Source organism: Apteryx rowi, unplaced genomic scaffold, assembly GCF_003343035.1.
Source record: "Apteryx rowi isolate R43461 unplaced genomic scaffold, aptRow1 scaffold_242, whole genome shotgun sequence".
NCBI lineage: Eukaryota > Metazoa > Chordata > Aves > Apterygiformes > Apterygidae > Apteryx > Apteryx rowi.
This window is the reverse complement of record NW_020448775.1, coordinates 1301217-1320143: the sequence shown is the minus strand read 5'-3', so window position 1 is coordinate 1320143 and position 18927 is coordinate 1301217. Positions and strand designations below refer to the sequence as shown.

The 18927-nt window shown below is 38.3% G+C and overlaps 1 protein-coding gene across 1 annotated transcript in view; it reads left to right on the top strand.

Moving 5' to 3' along the window:
- LOC112966437 (propionyl-CoA carboxylase alpha chain, mitochondrial-like) overlaps positions 1–18927 on the top strand; it is a 166344-nt gene that overhangs the window by 12367 nt on the left and 135050 nt on the right. The window contains exons 5-6 of the mRNA XM_026066540.1: positions 7256–7366; positions 13948–14050. Coding sequence (XP_025922325.1) covers positions 7256–7366; positions 13948–14050 — 214 coding nt within the window. The remainder of the gene's footprint in view (positions 1–7255; positions 7367–13947; positions 14051–18927) is intronic.

The window sequence follows — 18927 nt, the reverse complement described above, 5'->3', positions numbered from 1 at the left end:
GTAAGACACAGAGCAAGAAAGAGTAGAAATGAGTATGAGGGGGAAATAAGGGAGCCACCAGCCCAGGGGATCTTGCAGCATGGGGCAGAAGAGCAAGCACGTAAAAGAAAACTGGTAAACAGCTGTGGTGAATGTTCACGGGGAAAGTGACTGTAGAAGTGGACTCTGATGTGAACGGAGACCRGAAAGAACAATGGCAGCAGACACTGTTAGCTGAGTATTTGCAGCTGTAAAAAGGGGGGGGGTAATGTTTAGTTCCTTTCCTGAAGCCTTCTGTGATCGAGGATGCAAACTGTCAATTCAGACACACTAATTATTTTGGAGGAAAAAAAAGAATATTATGCTTCGTGTTGAGGAAAATGCCTTGTCTTTCCAAAGAAAAGAAACTTTCATTTTAGTATTGTATCATATATTCCCAAATAACTAATTTTCAGGTACAAAGGCTTTCACGATTAATTTTAATTAAATCCAAAGAACTGTTTATCATTGATTACTGAATGATTCTATGTCTATTATACATTAACTTAAAAGATACTTCTAAGTGCTAGTGATATTTCAAATTTCATATCATTTTGTATTGTAATCACATGCAGGTATGCTCAGTGGGCTCATTGGTATTGTGAACACAACAACCTCTATGTGTAAACCAGATTTCCTGCAAAGAGCATATAGTGTTTGCTTTCCTTTCTTTTTAAAAAAGAAAGTTTTCTTTTTCTTTCATTTTTCTGTTTGTGCTTTTTAAAAAGTGCTGCAACGGACTCTACAACTCTTTCTGTGGATTTTTCCCTTGTTATAGCAGAGGCAATAAGGTCTGAGACTTCAGTAAGATTCACTATGTTTTCTGACACTTTGCAATAGAGTTGAGTGCGTTCCAAAGTGCGTCAGTGTGGAAATTGAAATTGGAGGAGGAAAAGCAGCTGAAGTATCAGCAATTCAAAACCTCTGGAAATGCCCATTGCAGCATGCTTGGTAGCATCAGCTTAGCATAGAGATGCTGGCGTGAATCAAGATTCTCCCCCTGTTTCTTCTGTCTTTTTTAAGCCAGTTGCAGGTGAGGAATTGGGAATGGCAGCATGTCAGTAGAGCGCCCTGGCCTGTAGTTCAGGAAGGGTTGTAGCCCACTGCAGTATGGGACAAAAAGAGGGAAGAACACTTGAAGAATAGAATAGTCAGGTAAAAGAGGAAGGTAATGTCGTTGGTGCAGGGGGCGAGAAACAAAATAAGATGCAGCTTCATGTCAGAGGAATTTTTTTAAACAAAAAAGAGAAAAAAGAATTATGGCAGAGGAAAAAAATGTAAGGAAAGCAGTGTGCCAAACTGAGGAGATAGGAAAAGACAAGTGCTGTTATTCATTCTGAGTTATACCCCTTAGTTATAATGTGGTCCTGGGGTTCTGTTCCTCCTCTTTGGAGCGAAGGGGTGGGTGAGGAACGGGTGATGGCGGGGTGGCCGTCCTTTTTCCTTCTCTTGTTCCTGACAAAGCCTCCTTAACTCCTGCTTGCAATTATCCTACTGATTCAAACATTCACACGTGTTTGCTAACGCCACAGATAATGGGCTGCTTAATCTTATTAAGAGGTTCAGTCTACATGCAGTACAAAATTTAGTTTGAACTAATGAGTTTTACATTAGGATGTTACCATATATTATCTACCTCTTTTTCTTCATTTTCCCCCTTTTTCTGGTTTGTGAGTTCTGTGAGCATGAGACTTTAATACCCAGAAGAATTAATGTTTTAATTGAAATGTGTTCAACTCAGAGGATCAGTGGAGTACTGATCTTTTGTGACAATATTACGTGGATGCTTGTGTATTAAAATTAGAAAACTAAAAAAGCCTTTTTTTAACTTTTGTAATGGATCTTTGTTACCTCTGTATGCAGATAGCCTGCTCTGAAGTGAATGACAGAATTAAATAGTTGAATGTGTAGGGTTTTAAGGAGTAGTATGACAGCAACTTTTGGAATTGCAAACTCAGTGGACACCAGGGTCGAAATCACAAACTTGGAGGAGTTTGTATGTTGAAAGTGGTGTTTTCATTACCTGTGCAAAGCTATGATACTGTTCATGTTTTAAGTGGAGGATAACATAATYAGTTCTTGATAATGCTCAGTGTAAAGCTTGATTAATATATATTTTTTGATTCATAGAAATTAATTAGGATGCCTTATACGATTCATAACATTTATTCTTATTCAGCATTTAAAATGAGTGGTGATAATTTAGCTTTGTCATTTCTTAAAAAAAAAAAMCCCACAACTCTAATACTGTACTCTACACATTGTTTTGGCAATCAGTAAGTATGCAAATAAAGTTCTTTCTATTCCACTTAGCACAATTTAAAATTCTGAGCAAGTTAACTATATTGAATTGTTTATCTACAGAGAGGCATGTAGGACTCCAATTAAGTTTACATGGATAAATGCAGATTTGTGTTTCCAAATGTCAAGATGACAGAAGTTTAATACTGTAAAAAGGCTAATCAACACTGAATATGTTTAGTGTCAGTAAATATTTATAGTGAAAACATTGCCTATGGTTTTGTGCCTTAGCATTCCAAGTTTATTTTGATTTTTTTTTGAGTAAAAATGTGGCATGATATCCTGTTCATAAATCTAGTATAAAACTTTTGTCTAAAATTGATTTTATTTTCATCTTTCATCTTTACTTTCATCTTGGTGCATTATAGGAAGACAGGATAGGAGTTGGGCTGCTGTTTGTAGCTAACAAAAACTGAGGTGTATTTAGCAACATTTTAAGGCAAATGTAATCCAGAAAATATGAAATAAGGCAAGATACAGTAGAGACAGGTGGGCAGTATGTGTACTCATTTCTTCTGATTATAATTTTTTTTAGTGAGGGCTTCTTCAAAACAGTGATTACTGCTCAGCTCTGTTGAATGATGTAATTATTTAGTGTGCTCAAGTGTTCATTAAGCAATAGCTTCAGTCTCCCTTCAAAATTAATTGAACCTCAGGATTATATATGTTACATATAAAATATATAAAATATACTTTTTATTACATCTCCAGAAGTTAATCATTAGTCTCATCTCCTTTACAAATATAGTCTGGAAAATAGTATGTCAAAATTGAAATCTGCAATAGATTAAGACTACTGATATAATATTGTATGAAAAATACAGTATGGAATGAAAGAAAAATTTAAAGAGGTACAAGGACCATTGATTATTGCTTTTTATTATATTTTGATTTAGAAAAAAGAATAGAGCCTCAACTGCATTTCTGCAGCAGTCTGTGGAAGAATCATGCTGAAATTTTGTTTTCTGGAGGAGAAATAAATGTATATGGTTTAGGATTTTGTTTGTTTGTTGGAAATCTTGTGGCTTTTCTGGATAACAAACATGATTTTGTTCTTGGCAGACTGCAGACCTAGTCAAGAGAAAGAAAAAAAAATACCCACTGAAAACCACTGCAACATAAGTATAATATACTTCAGTTTAGTGTCTAACTTTGCATGAAATAAGCACTGCCTGTTAGACTCTGTTTGATCCTGTGAGAGTGTGGGGCTAATGTCTGGCCAGTGTTTTGGAAGCAGCAGGTAGTCAGGAGCAAGCTGCTCTAGGGGTCCACATTTCTGTAGCCTAGCAGTTACTCACACACAGATGGAGACCTTATGAACTTTGACAGAGGTCACGCTAAATTGCAAATCTAAAACTTCTAGACTTCTGAAGGATTACGCTGGTACATTATTATTATTTTTTGAGCGTGTGATTAGGTACATCGCTAAAGTTATCAACTCAGTTTTGAGAAGCAGATCAACCATACAGTCATTGTTCAAATAATCATGGGGACAGATAAAGTTAGTCTTTCGTGGTACTTTAAAGGGGAACTGTTGCATATTAAAATTTTAGTTTACATATATAGAACACATTTGTTACATTGCTTCCTGATCACCTAGGCTTCTCTGCTCTGTTGAACTTACAAAAGTAATTTTAGAGTTGAAAATATTGTAGAAGTCTCTGATTTTTCTGATGCACGTAGTTTGGAAAGAATTAAGATACACGTAGTATTTTTTGATTTCAGGTCTTTTGGGGCAATCAGTTGAGACACCAAGCTCTCTGTCATCTGTCATCAGCCATCATCTCACCAGGGATCTTATAGCGGTTTAGGAAAGAAAAACATGAGATGATCTGGTTTCACATTGTAGTGTGTTTAAATCCTTCATTCAGTCAAAGTCAGAAATCATTGAAGAGCTCCTCTTTTGTCTTCTAATTACAGTCCTGAAGCTGTACTTAAAAGATGAAAATCTGTGTGATATTTCAACTGACTGTTCAAACGGGAAAATTTGGGGAGATGGGTTAGTACTTTGATGTTTCGATAGTTCCATCTTGTAGCAGCCAAATAAAGACTTTATTTGTCTTCAAGTTATATTTGTCATAAGAATACCTTTAAAAATAATTTTTAGTGGAGATACAATATGGGTTTAATTCTGTGTTTATGAAGTCAAGGTCCATGAATGACTTTCTAGGTCACAAGCAGCAAGGAGGCTGATCCTCTTTTAATCAAATGGTCAAATTTTCATCTTGTCATCATTGAACTGGTTGTGTAGTGTGCTACTTAATGGCTCATGAACTAGTCTTTAAAGCTATGACTTCATGTTTCAGTGAGTCTGAGTCTGATTCCATGTGCTGAAAGTGGTTTCGGTAACGGCCACACAGAGAGTTTGAAAATTCACACCAGCAGCAGACTGTAGGGGGAAAAAAGCTTTAAAACTGTTTGAACTGATCTGCGCATAAAATAACAAGAATGTTATTCATGCTTCTAAACTGGAAAAACACAGCGGGAAAAGAAGTAGGGAGCACAAAATGATCTCCTTCTCTAACCCCAGCAATTCACGGTCACTGTACTGCTAGTGTCTTTGCTTTGGTAATATCTCTGTTTCTGCAGGAAAAATATCTAAATAGTTCAATTTGCAATTAAGAGCCTTGAGCTTACAGTGAGTTCTTATTCCTGTTATTGTTAACTAGAGCAATTACAGAAATGTGCAAATAATTTCCAGAGTCGTCAGCATCACTATAGTAATCATAATAGCTTTTAAGTGCAAATATCTAAACCTGGAGTTCAGAATCTTGTGCCTTACAAGAGATGTAGGGGCACAAATTGTTACAAGATAAGCTAGGTTGTGATGTGTTCTCCATTTTATACTTTGTTGCGTGCATCCAACACCAAAGTTCATGTGCACCTGGCAAATGCAAGGTAGTTTGGAGATGCCTATCCCTCTGATGCAGAGAGGAGAGAATTTGAATTACTTTGTATTTCCTGACGGATAAGAATGTGCACACTGCCCAGTTGAGGCTGGGATAACCTCTTTCCTATAGCAGCTTGCTCACTTAACCATACCTGGAACGGACGCAGCAGCTTCAACTGATACTTATGATTTGTGCTCTTGGATTGCATATCCATTTCAGCTTTTCTTAGGAAACTTTAACGTTTATGATGCAGTGTTATTCTCTAGTCATATTTGGCTTGAACTATGGCGGCTCTTCAAATTTGCTGTTACAGTCTCTTTCCAAAGTGGAGTGGAGAGTTGAGATAAAGATGTTTTTCTCTTATCTGCGTAATCCTAAACCGTCCTTTCCAGAGATGGCCTGTGTGCTATTCTCTGAAGAGGAAGCATCTTCTCTTTGAAAACTTCTGTACTTCAGTAAGCAGAAGATAATGTTTTGGGTTTTTTTTATCTCAAGGATTTTCTTTCCTTTCCTCTGCTCCCTCCTGAAAAGAATTCTTTGTGTTTAATATTTCAATGAAATTACTTATTGTGACCACTGTACTCGGTGCTAAACTGTAACTACATCTGGCAAAGTGCAGTTTAGCATGAAGTCGTTAACCTAGTTCCACTGCTCCAATGAAATCAAAGAAAAACAAAGCTGGAAGGATCTCAAAATCATCTAGTCCCACTGCCTGAACTAAGGTAGACCAACTACGTCTACATCCCGACAGGTGCTTCTCTAACCTGTTTTTAAGCACTTCTATTGACTCCACAATCTCTCCACATCTTTACCAGCGTTAACTATCCTTATTACCTCTCTCATACTGACACCTATTTCTGATTATGTTTTGTCCCATCTAYACTGGAAATGGAATATGGTTTAGTCCTTTCCTCCTTGAGAAAGCAAATTAATTTATTACCCAGCTGTGGGGAAGGTCAGAGAATTTGCTGCACGGTGTTTTGTGTGGAAGTATCACACTAACAGTAACAGCAGCCTTGGAGCTGTGTAGCTTTCAGGAGCAGTTTTATAAAGAAGGATAGAGACTGAGGAATGTTAGTTTAGTTTACCCAAATATGATAATCTGCCACATCTCTTTAGAAAGCTTTGGTTAGCAATTCTCTTTCTTTGTTGACACAAGAAGCAGGGGAAGAAAAGAAGGGAGAAGAAAAAAATAAATAGGAAAAAAGAGAGGAGAAAAGGTGAAAAGTGGAACAAAAGGAGATGAAAAATTTAGAGGAAAAGAAAAATGGATAATATAATACTCAAAGGAATTAAATGATAAAGATAGCTACAAGGGCTGTATCAGGAATCATTTTTTTAATTAAAGTTTTTTGTTTTATTTTGGTGAGAGGTTGTTTGTTTTAGGTTTTTTTAAGCTGTGTGCCCAGCAGGGTCATGGAATGGGGCTAAAGGGGGAATGGAGGGTTAAACAATTTGTCGGGCAAGGTTGAGTAAAGGTGCACACAGCACAAAAGAGCTTTCTTTGTTTTTTAAATTCCACAGGAGTCTCTTATGACTTACAAATCATATATAAATGATAAAACTTCTTACTGTCTTTCATTACTGTGATTGAGGTGTAACATGGCTTATATCTTCCACAGCAGTGTGTATAAGGTGTCAGGATAACAAGATGGGCCAGGGTTCACTGGAATTGGGCAACTTAGTATGATCATGATGCATCTGTCACTTCACAGAGATAGCTCTGGTCTTGCCTACATCTGCTTGGACTGAATCAAAAGCCTCTGGCTGCATTTGTCATCATTGAATTACTAGGTTTTTGAATCAGGCTTGGTGAGGTGAATATTTTAAAGGCTTACTAATTAAACTGAGTGCTTCAAAGTATCTTGAGGCAGGAATGGAGCAGGGCTGCTAAATCTATATTGATTATATCAATATTATGGTGTGTAAGCTGTGGACAAGTATTTAGTCTATGAAGGTGAGACTTTGTATTTTAAAAAGTAATTTCCTACAGTAGCTTGTGGTTAATGTGTTTTCCTGATTTTGTTCTGCTGTTTTGTTTTTAGGTGTGACTCACAATATTTCTTTACTGCGAGAAGTGATCATCCATCCACGCTTTGTTCAAGGAGATATCAGCACTAAATTTCTTCCTGAAGTCTACCCTGATGGTTTTAAAGGTTTGTTCCTCTTGGGAATGTTTCTTTCTTCTTGGGAGGTGTTGCTTCTGATTGTTATTCTTTTATTTATAGACTTACCTGTTCTCTAATTAGTCTTTCAGGTTTTTTCAAATGTTTGTGTGTATACACATACTTAGCTTTTTAATAACACACAATAAAATTGAAACAGTTATTTTCACAGAATCACAGAATTGCTGAGGTTGGAAGGGACCTCTGGAGATCATCTAGTCCAACCCCCCTGCTCAAGCAGGGTCACCTAGAGGACACTGTACAGGATTGCATCCAGGTGTGTTTTGAATATCTCCAGAGAAGGAGACTCCACAGCCTCTCTGGGCAACCTGTTCCAGTGCTCTGTCACCCTCACAGTGAAGAAGTTTTTTCYCATGTTCAGATGGAACTGTCTGTGTTTCAGTTTGTGCCTGTTGCCTTGCGTCCTGTTGCTGGGCACCACTGAAAAGAGTGTGGTCCCATCCTCTCGACACCCTCCCTTCAGATATTTGTATACATTGATAAGATCCCCCCTCAGTCATCTCTTCTCCAGGCTAACCAGGCCCAGCTCTCTCAGCCTTTCCTCATAAGAGAGATGCTCCAGTCCCGTAATCATCTTTGTAGCCCTTCGCTGGACTTGCTTCAGTAGTGCCATGTCTCTCTTGTACTGGAGAGCCCAGAACTGGACACAGTACTCCAGATCTGAGTGTGGGTCTAGCAGCACTGATTAGGTTAGATGACAGAAATACATGTCTTAGCCTGGCTGCAAAGCACCTTGCTCAGAGAATAAAAATGGTTGCCAAGCATGCAGGAGTTAGTCYATACTACTAAGTAGAGTATTGTCAGACAATATTGTCTGACAAATGTCAGTATTGTCCTTGTACAGCTTTCAAGCAGCCTGAAATTCCTCTTTGCCTCCTAACCTCTCTTGTGACAAATATAGACCCAGGAAATAGCCCTATTTTCACAAAGATCCAAGAGGAATCTTTGACAAAGAACAAAATCAAGCTCATGGATCCTTAGGCTGTTACCCTCCTGGCTTACTCTTTTTGGCTCAGTCTTTTTCGCAGTTCATCCATCATTTCCTGGATATCTTCTTTAATATTGAGATAGTTTTGTAATGGCCACACTTCCTGTTTATTGAATGATGTCTCGTGCTTGGTCAGTCTCACTGGGAGAGACATCCTGTGCAAATGAGAAATAGGGCATTTTCCAAGAGATTATCACAAAGGCCATACCAAAACACAGGGAGCAAAGGAAAGGGCATCCTTTACTTTTCCCTCTTCTAGCAAGTTTATCTCATTTGGCAGAGAGGAAGAGCAGAATTTCTCATGGATAATTCATAATTTTAGTTGATTTCTAATACAGAAAGGAAGAAAGAGGAAGCTTGTCTCTTTCCTGTAATTGTGTATTGGCTCCAGAGAGTATGCATGAAGTGAAGACTTGTAGATACATTGTGTCTGTGATAGTTTTATAGATTAGGGGAAGTGATTACTCTGCTTTATTCAGGACTCGCTAGACCACCTCTGAATACTGCATCCAGCTTTGTCCCCCTCCCCCATACAAAAAAGATGTCGAACTTCAGTGAGTTCAGTGGAGAGCCACCAGGTCGGTTAGGGGTTTGGAGCTGGAGCACACCACCTATGAGGGCTGACCTAACAGCAGCCTCCCAGTACCTCTGAGGAGGTTGCCAAGAAGATGGAGCAAGGCTCTTTAGTGAGGTGCACAGCAGAAGAACAAGAGACRATGATCATAAGTTGAAACAGGGGTGCTTTGAAATGAATATAAGGTGGAGGGGAATCACTCTGAGGATAATTATGCACTGGGACAGGTTGCCCAGAGAGGTTTTGGAGCTGCCATCCTTGTAGGTTTTCAAGACCCAGGTGGACAAAGCTCTGAGCAATCTGGTTTAAATTCAGTGTTGAGAATGCTTTGAACAGGAGCAGGGGTTGGACTAGAGACCTCCCCAGGTCCTTTCTAACCTGAGTGATTCCATGATTRTGTTATGAATTAAAGTACTTTTTAGGTGAACTGAGACTTTGGAAATGACTTAAGTCTGGAGATTTTTGTTATTAGTGGGATGGGGGAACGTTGCTGCCTCTAGCTGTGTTAATGTTGGAAGGGAGAGGATGGTTGCTATTAACTGAATTCCATTCATCTTCCCCGCACTAGAACCTATGCTTTATCTCCATTTTATGAAGCTACTGGGCCATAAAACCTGTCTTAACAGACAGCTTAGTTGAATTTCTTTTTTCCCCTGGGAAAGAAGAAACGTTTTTTTGGTCTGTCAGCAATCCCTTTAAGCTTCAAAATAACAGAGATTTCCTTTCTGTATTCCAATAGCATCCCTCTCACAAATGGTCACCAGCTTTAACAGAGAGATACTTCTCTTCTCCTATATTCTGAACAGTTTGTAATTGCATGTGCAGACCAATATTGTCTGTATTTTACCATGGCCTTCTGGATGAAGCAGAGCTCAGCTGGACTTAAAGAGGAATTAAAACCTCTAATAACATCCAACTTTTTCAGCCTCAACTTAACTTGATATCCATGCCACCTGTGACAGCCTGCTTCAAAATCCATTGGGGAAAAACTAAAACCAGAACAGAACCTAAATAAAATGTAAACATTTCCTGCATTGATATGAACCTGGATTGTATTGTACTTTCTATATTACTCATTTTGCTTTTAATTTTTGTTCTTCCCAGTCAGAAAACAGTCACTTGTCAAGTATTAAGTAACAGGCCTGGGCACATAACCAGGGCTTGGTTGTGTGTTTTTTYCCCCCCCCCTTCTGTAATTGATAGTAGGAAACACATTTCTAGGACAAAATGCAAATGAGATTGTTATGGGAAAAATGACCTTTTATGTAATTTAATTTGAAGTTGGTTATGTAAAGTAATTGCATGAACCTTTTTGACTCAGCTTGGGGGATACTGGGATAATATTGATTTAAGCAATCATAACATCAGGGAAATGAGAAAGAAATACTTCTTTCTTGTCTTCCTTCCAGTTCAGGGTTCTGCCATTTAGTTGTCATAGATATGTACAGTCTAGTCTTAAATAATGTGAGCAACAATGCTTCCACTACTTTTGCTGTGACTTAATTTTATAGCCATTAATTCTGTTTTATGTTCACATTATATAATTTGGCTCAGTGATGATACTGAGGATGCAGAAGTATATCCTAGTTTTGGTAAAGATATTTGGGAACTGATTTACATTTTTTGGTGGAGATGAAATCTTCATACAGTCCAGGAGTCTGCAATATGCAACAATGAGGGTAGGAAAGGGCAGTGATACAACTTTCCACTTTGGAAGCTGGGGAACCCTTGCTGCTTACTCATTTCACTTCCTATCAAGGCAATGCCTGGAAGAATACTTCAGAGGTAGCTTCGTTGCTTTTCAGAGCTCTCTTCTGCGTGGTGAACACCAAAGGCTGTGGTGTTATTACGATGAATATTACCATATACCTCAAGACATCCAGTTGAAATCCCGAGGGGTGGGTTGTAAAGTAAAATACTTGATGTGAAGTACTTGATGTGAAACAAAGGTATCATTATCTAGGGCATTTGTAGAGTTCCCAGTTTAGTAATGTAACTGAAATTTTAAAAATGTTTAAAAGCCTACTGAGCATAGAAGAAGAGCAAGAGCAGAAGACAAGGGGAGTGGGAGTGGACTTCAGAAAACTAAGACAGTATTGACAGCAGTCTTTCTTGTATAATAAATGTAAACTGCAAACTTTGGGAAGCCTTTAATCAAACTTCTGAAGTATGTCTCTAAAGTTATGCTAAGGACATTCAGTGGTATGATTGCATATTCATTGCCAAAGAGCTTAAGTCCAAATCGTAATTTTTGTGTGCTCTTATTAACACTTTATGCTATCTCCTAGACTTAGGAAAATAAATCCAAGTTGCTCACATTGGACACCACAGTCATGATTGGTTTTCTGTTTGCCAAATCTTTTCCACAACTAATGCAAACAGCAACAAATAGAAAGTGGATAAACATTTTTTTCATGTCTTTGATAATGAAGAGGTGAATGTAACTCTTGGTTGTTAACCTGTTTCAAATTATTGGCCTTTGTTCACTGTTCAGAGTTTGATTTTTATTGAAGATAGAGGGAGAAAATAGTTTTTGCAGCGCAGCAAGTGCAAAAGCAGTTATTGATTTCATCCAAAACGAAGGTCATGCAATAAAACCTTCAAATTGGGATCTTTCTAGTTTTTCCTTGTTCTTGAATATGAGTTGACACTACCAGTGCTTGTGGGAGCAACTTCCCACCTGCCAAAATGCAGTTTTGGTCACACAGACATGTCATGGCTTTTAGGGTGACTGAAAAGGAAAGGTTTTAGGATACCTTTCTTCATTTACCTATAGCTGAACTCTTGGGCTGAGGCATGTAAACAAATTATCAATTTTAGATACTGCCTTGTGGAAAAAAGATCGCAGAACTACTTAATTGAATGCAAACAACTGGAAAAATGACACACTTCAGAACCAGGGAGTTAATGCTCATTGTGTTATATAATTATACAATGCTCATGTATATCTAAACAGTACAGAAGTTTAGAGTTCTTGACTTTCACTTTGCAATTAGTTTTTCTAGTAACTGGCAAAAGAAAGATCAAGTTTGTTTTTTAAGCTAGTTCCTCAGCCTTTCAGAAGTTTTATTTCTGCATGTGTTTGTTAAAGTGAAGACAGCTTCCATTTCAAGGCAGATAAAGAAATAATAAACATTGAACAAAGGAAGCTGCAGTAATTTTTAGCCAGCATATTTTAATATGGACTAAATTAAAAATAAATTGATGCAGATTTGTTGGCTTTTGTTATCTTTAAATTTACATTTTTTGGCCTGTGACAGCTCCTTTGTACTGCTAGCTGGAACTGTGATGAGGGTGTTTGCATCATCATGATTGTGTTGCTGAGGTGGACTCTAACCATTATATTTATCTATCCACATTTGATGTGCCCAGTCAAATGATTAGAACACAGTCCTCAATGCATTTCTCAAATCGGAACCTGTGCAGAAGGCATTCTGTTTTGAAATTGTGCTCTTGCACCGTTACTGTAAAGCCTCTTTCAGAGGTCTCCATTCTGGGTTTTCCCGAGGATTGTATTAGTCTTATTTTATGCTACTGAAGTTGTTACTCATTAATGATCAGCAGCAGGGAGTTACCATTGCATACAGCAGTGCTGAGACGATTGGGAGAGTGGAGATGTAGAAGAGAACCATGTAACAGCTTCTTTACTGCATGACTGGAAGCAAATGTGCCTCACTGGGCAGAGCTACTCAGGGAAATACAGCTTTCTGAACCTTCTCCACTTCTCTCATCCCTTTATGTTGAAGTCTGTACCTGCCATAAATGGCATTTGTTGTGAAATGTCCACATGAAGGTCTGCTGACGCAGACAGCAGCTGCATAAAGCACATTGAGAGCTGTGTTTGTAACTAAGTTCAGCTAAATCTTTCATTCTTACCTTCATCCTTTTTTACTTAAATTATTACACTATCCTCCTTTCTGGCTTTTGAAACACCCRTGATATATTCTACTTCCTCTGCTTTCATCGGTGCATAATGTCTCTCCTGTAGATAAAGCTTGCCTCTTTTTTCTCCATGACAGTTCATCTTTGCATTTCTTGTCCTCTTGTACATCAACTTTAACTTCCTATCACTGCCTTACAGATTGACTGATTTACTTGCCCTTTTGCTTCCTGTAATGTCAGTTTTGACCCTCCTACTTCTGTGGTGACACCAGTCTTGTCCACCTATTTGCTAGCTTCTTATACCAAATCTTTGTCTGTTGTTGAGTTTCTGACCTAAAAGAGGGGAGACCAAAGTTCTGTCACTGTCCTCTGTCTTTTAGTCTGCTAAGTGGATTACTGAATTTCTCATCAACCTTGACCATCTGAAACAAGACCAGGCTAGGAAAAAAACCTACCTGCAGTCAGCCTAGTTTGTGCCTTTTTGACCAAACCTTTATTAGTTTGCCTGTCTTTAAATTGTCAGCTACTTTAAGCATGGTGTTCGTGCCATTTTTCTGCTTAGAAAGTGCCAGGTATGACTTGGACTCATTAGTCACAAATGATACTAAGTGACCTGGGGCTGGCAAGTAGTTTCATCCCTATATATTTCTGTGGTTTATACTATTGTATTATCCCTTTTGCTTGGACGATCTGTAGCCTTGCAAGGCAAAGTACTGAGAAAGAATGCCATATATTTTAAATAAGTTCTAATGTACAGATGGATTCCTTACCAGCATGAGGCCCAATATGTCAACCAGTGACATTTCAGTAACGAAAACAAGATGCTGTGGCATCATTTAATTTTTTTTCTTTCACTTGTCAAATTGTTTTTAACAGAGATACTAGTGTTAACAGTAGGGCTGATCTGTATGAAAACACGCAATTTAAACTCTGAAACTCAGAGCGTCTGCTATGCTAAGCCTCGTCATAATTTAGGGGAAGAATGTAGGTTTCATCTATAAGGACTAAACAGTGTCTTCACTGGTGGTTGTTTCTATTTGTGTCTGTGTAAGCAATGTGTTGTTCTGTGGTATCTAATATTTTTTTAAACTGCTTTTTGGAAACTAGGACACAAGTTGACAGATCTTGAGAGAAGGGAACTACTGGCAACAGCAGCTTCTTTGTATGTGGCTGAACAACTGAGATCACAGCGATTTCTAGGGACTCCAAGGTAAGTTCATTTCTAGGAACTCAGATGTGCTGATGCGTTTTTTAATGGCATCTTCTCATGCACAAGAGATACTGGTGAGAAACTGCATGGTTTCTTAATATAGTCTGTTTATTCTAAATGCAAATGAGCTGTGGCTTGCATTTCCCTACTCATGCAAGTTATTCATGATTATTTTTATTCTACTTATTAACAAACTAATAGGCACAAAAATGTTACTAGCTAGTATAGTAATTAATGCACATCAGGAGTTTCATTAATGCAAAATGTCGCTACATTAGTAACTAACCATAAATTGAGCATCACAAATTTCCCATGTGCCCATTTGAAGTGATCTAAGCACTTTATGATAGCATGAGTATTCAGCTACAGTGCTTTAAAATATTGTGGATTCATGAGTAATTTGCTTCCTTGATGAAGAACCTTAATAGTTTATGATCCAATTCTGAAAACACTTTCTGATTTGTAAACATCTGAAGAGTCAGCACCTGGCTTTAAGTATGTTTTCTAGTGCAATAGGAACTTACTTCTCTTGTCCCCCTCCATCCTCCTCTGCCCCCCCCTCCCATTCCTTTGGAGATAGCAGCTACTAGTAACTGTTGTTAGTACTGTTAATTGGCTATGTGTTGCAGCAGCTTGTGCCAAAAGAATAAGTCACCACTTTGGCTTTTTGGAACACTATGCTTTTTTCCTCTAAGATGCTCCTAGCTTTCGTTGTCCTCTGGCCCATCATCTTAAACTGAAGCCTTTGTCAGTGCTTTGAGACTATTTATTGTTCAATTTAGGACAATATAATTTGTGAACACTTTTGGGTAGCGGGTTTTTGTAACAGTTGCAACATGACTTCAACATGATTCTTTCTTTCTTGTCCTAAATTCTTTAATATAGGGATGTGTGTGTGTGAGAGAGAGAAGTCAGAATGCAGAATACACATTATTCAAATTCCATGCTAGTGGTTTGACGGTATTTTCTATTACTATTTTACAGAGGTCAGGAATAAATCAAATGTGGTTTCAAGAAGTCTTTATTTTTATTTGTACCCACAAAGATAAATAGTACCATATGGTATTAAAAAAAAAAAAGAAAAGAAAAAAGAAAAAGCACTTAGAGCAAGCATAACAGCTTTGTAATATATAGCATGTGTAGGGCTAGATCATTGTTTGCCTTATGCACCTATCTGGGTGTAAAGCACCTTTTTATTTCCTTCCACAAGCTATACCCTTCATAGGAAATGGCATAAGGGGAAGAACAGACAGTATAAGGCCACTATTCCCCAGCTAAAAGACGAATGAGGGAAAATGAAGAGGAGCTTTGTAGTTTTTACTGGCCAGCATAGGAAGTTAAGTAGTCTGGTACTGCTACAGAGAAGTAATGGATTACTCTGTACTTATAGTAAGGATATAGGCATTGTTGATTTGAATAGTGGTCCTCAAAGTCCTGTTTTGTTCCCTGCTATGATTTGGTAATTGATTGACTGGCCTGTAAAACATTCTTGCAAACAAGAAAAGAGTCCAACTGTTGAAGAATCTTTTCATGTTTTCTTTCTAATGCAAATATTTTCTTTTAGTATTAGGTGTCTCTGTATCTTAATAGAAAAGACATATAACTATTTTAACCCAAATGTCAAATATGTCAACAAAGTTTTGCATTAAGCTATCAGGCATTGTCATTCTTCTCTTTCTTTGTACAGCATCAGGGCAACAAATACACTTCTGTTTTGAAAAACGTTGACTTATTTTTGGAGTCCTTCTAACCTAACTTGCTCAGATGTATTCATCCAGCATGAGCAGAGAGAGTAGCAGAGCCTGAGAACATGAAGCACGTGCTTGGTAAGACTAAATTAAGATCTGATTTTTCAGATCTTAAAAAGTGGAGCTAATAAATCTTTTCAGTACAGGGAAGGTCATTTTCTGTGGCTATGATGGGGTGTACTTATATTCAGCTCAGGGTTCAAAGGATAGTCTTTTCTGTCCCTCCTGACGTAAGCAGATTTGGAACGAATCTTTCAGAAGTTCAGCCTTATAATTTTCACAAAGTGAAGCCAGTAGTGGCTGAGAGCTCAATATTTACTCTTAGTGAATAGGTCCTTTTTTCAGTCCACATATATTGTGAGGTCTGTGTGTTCCGATGATGTTGTGAGGCCGAGTAAGGACAAGGTAAAGCAGAAAGGTTTATTGATAAGTTTCTTCTGAAGAACAACCTGATAATGATCCCTCCCTCCCACAAATCATGAAGCTCCTTCAGAGGAAAAGTCAAAGAAATAAAAGCGGAGTACTGTCAAAGGACTGAACAGAGTCCTGGATAGTATTCACCACTCCTTAGAGCAGCTAGTGGACTCCATCTAGAGGGGACTGAGGACCGTGGAGCACACAAGTTACTGCAGCCCTATCAGGGATTCCTTGCAACATGTCCTTAACTTATCCAAACTACATCTGACCCTTTTTGAAGGTGTTCCATGTCATGGATACTGCTTAGGGAGCAGGAAAGTGGCCCTAGAAAGCACATGTTTATTGGTAAGATTACAATCTGTTTGAAAAATTTTAGAAAATAAAAAGTGCAGAGTAGGAACTTGGGCTACTGGCAACAAACCAAAAAAGTCAGTTGTAATCTTGGATACAGTTCTCTGTGGGAGAACTGGGTGTTTGGAGTCTGTGTGAATTTTACATCCCTGTTGGAGGTTGTGAGCAGATTAGACAGACTGCACATTGTAAAGTTGATCCATAGCTTTCTCCTAACAGTTTGGAAAGCTGTATTGACATRTTGATGATCCTGTTTAAATTTCAGTTCTCTGGCACTGTTTATGTTGACAGCATTTTTTTTTCCTGCATGCACTGAAAGCAATTGTGAAGAATTCTTGTGTGAAGAATTGTATTGAAAAGTAGTATTTTGAAATCATGCATTATTTCTTCCAAACYTGGCACAGCTGCCAGACAGACAGAGTTTTCTGCTGAACTTGAGTTATATGCTTGTCTCTGGTTTGTTTTTTTTTCCCTTTTGGGAGCCATATGTATAATATACATGGCTTTCACAACTGCAGGGTATTTCAAGTTCTCTTTTTTCCCATGATTTATTCAGCCCAAGCTCAGGATTGTTATTCTAGTGAGATAGACAGAACTGCACTTGGAAGTCTTCACAGAAGCTCCACCTTTTAGTATCAGGATACTGAGGCTGTAGTCAGATGAAATGCAGCTGAGCCAGATTAAGGAATTATTGTCCAAGCCTGCTCCTCTGCTTGGCCTCTTCCCTCCTCTTTCCCCAAGTATGCATGCATGATTTCATATGTAGTTGCTTTCTGCACTGGTTCTGCCAAAATGACCTGTTTTAGCCTAGAAACCTTTCAATAGTAGTTGATAATAATTACTCTAGATCATTCTGGTTAGTCCAGGTTAAGGACTGGTGATAGTGAAGTTATTCTGGAAGAGTGAGAAGAGTGGGAATGTATAGCAAGGGGGGGTAGGGGTGAGCAGAGGATGGCTCAGAAAAGGGATGCAGAGGTAGGCCTTAGCTCTGCTCCTCAGATCAGCCTAGGTTATGTGACAGTAGTAGTCTCATGAGGGAGTTCTGCACAGTCAGTGGTATTTGCAGGGTTGTGACTGGAAAATGTGTATTTTGTATTTTGTGATCCCTTGGGTGATTGAGTCGTCAACTGCAATGTTCTTACTAGAAGCTATGGTCAGCAAGCTATAGTCTCATTAGTATCAAACACCCAGCTTCACCTAATTTCAATTAGATGCGACCCCTTTAGTGGGTTGCTTTGTTGCAGCAAAATTTGTGTGGTGTTCAGGTTGACCCCGGCCACAGACTGACCACCCCGGAGTCTGCCTTTCCTATGTTCCAGTGAATGGTATTATAATTTGGGTGGAGCACCCATGGGTGACTTTCCCCTGCCCATGTTACTATGGGGTAAAATTACCGACTGTTAGAACAGCTGCTGGAGACCTCTGCATGCTGACAGATACGGAGATGTAGACGTTTACCTTTGTTTTACGATCCAATATTAGGACATTTTCTGTGGTTTTGTTTCTGAATTTAACGGGTTGTTATTTAACCAGTTTTCTTGGGAAAAGGATTGTTGTAGTTTTTTGAAGATAATTAGCTAATGAAAATGCTTGGTATTATGCGAGCCAGATGCTAATGTGAATATTTCACTGCGATATTCAGATAATAGGGGCATATGTTTCCTACAGGAAATGGCTATGAATGATTGATGATTGCTTTATTGTTCAGCTTTCAGTTATTTTACCTAGGACTTTTCCTACTTATTCCATAGTCCAGTTTATTGTGAAACTGGTGCCACCCACAGCTGCTGAACAGATTTACAGCATCTAGTAAAAACCCAAGGTCTTCTAGACAGAATTTGATCTTGTTTCAAGTGGAAACATATTTTGGCTGAAGTGAATCCAGCTTATTTTATGTCTGCTTGATGTAGTTAGCCTTTGAGACCAAAAATGATGTTGTACAGTTGAATCTTCACATTTTGGCCTCAGACTTGTTTTCATTAGTGGTTTGGGAGGGGAATAGGAGAGTGACTCTCCAGGTGTAGCTACATCATGCTATCTCATGGGTCTACTAATGTGATGTTTATACTTCTAAACCCAATTGCCTACAGCACTTCCTATGTGTTGCTTGTGTTGGCTGCTAAGTGTATTTTCCTAATTTTTGTATGGGTTTTACCCTTTCATCATTTATGACTTGGAAAAAAACAGTGAGGCTGCATGCCCATATTACCTGATACTACATGCGAAAAGATGGTAACACACTGGAAAATGTTTTATATCGCTAGCAAATAACTAAAGGTTTTTCTTGCTCACGTGTTTAATATAGAAGACTGGGATTAGGGGGTCTGCATTAAACTCCTAATTGTTCTTGTGGGACCTTAA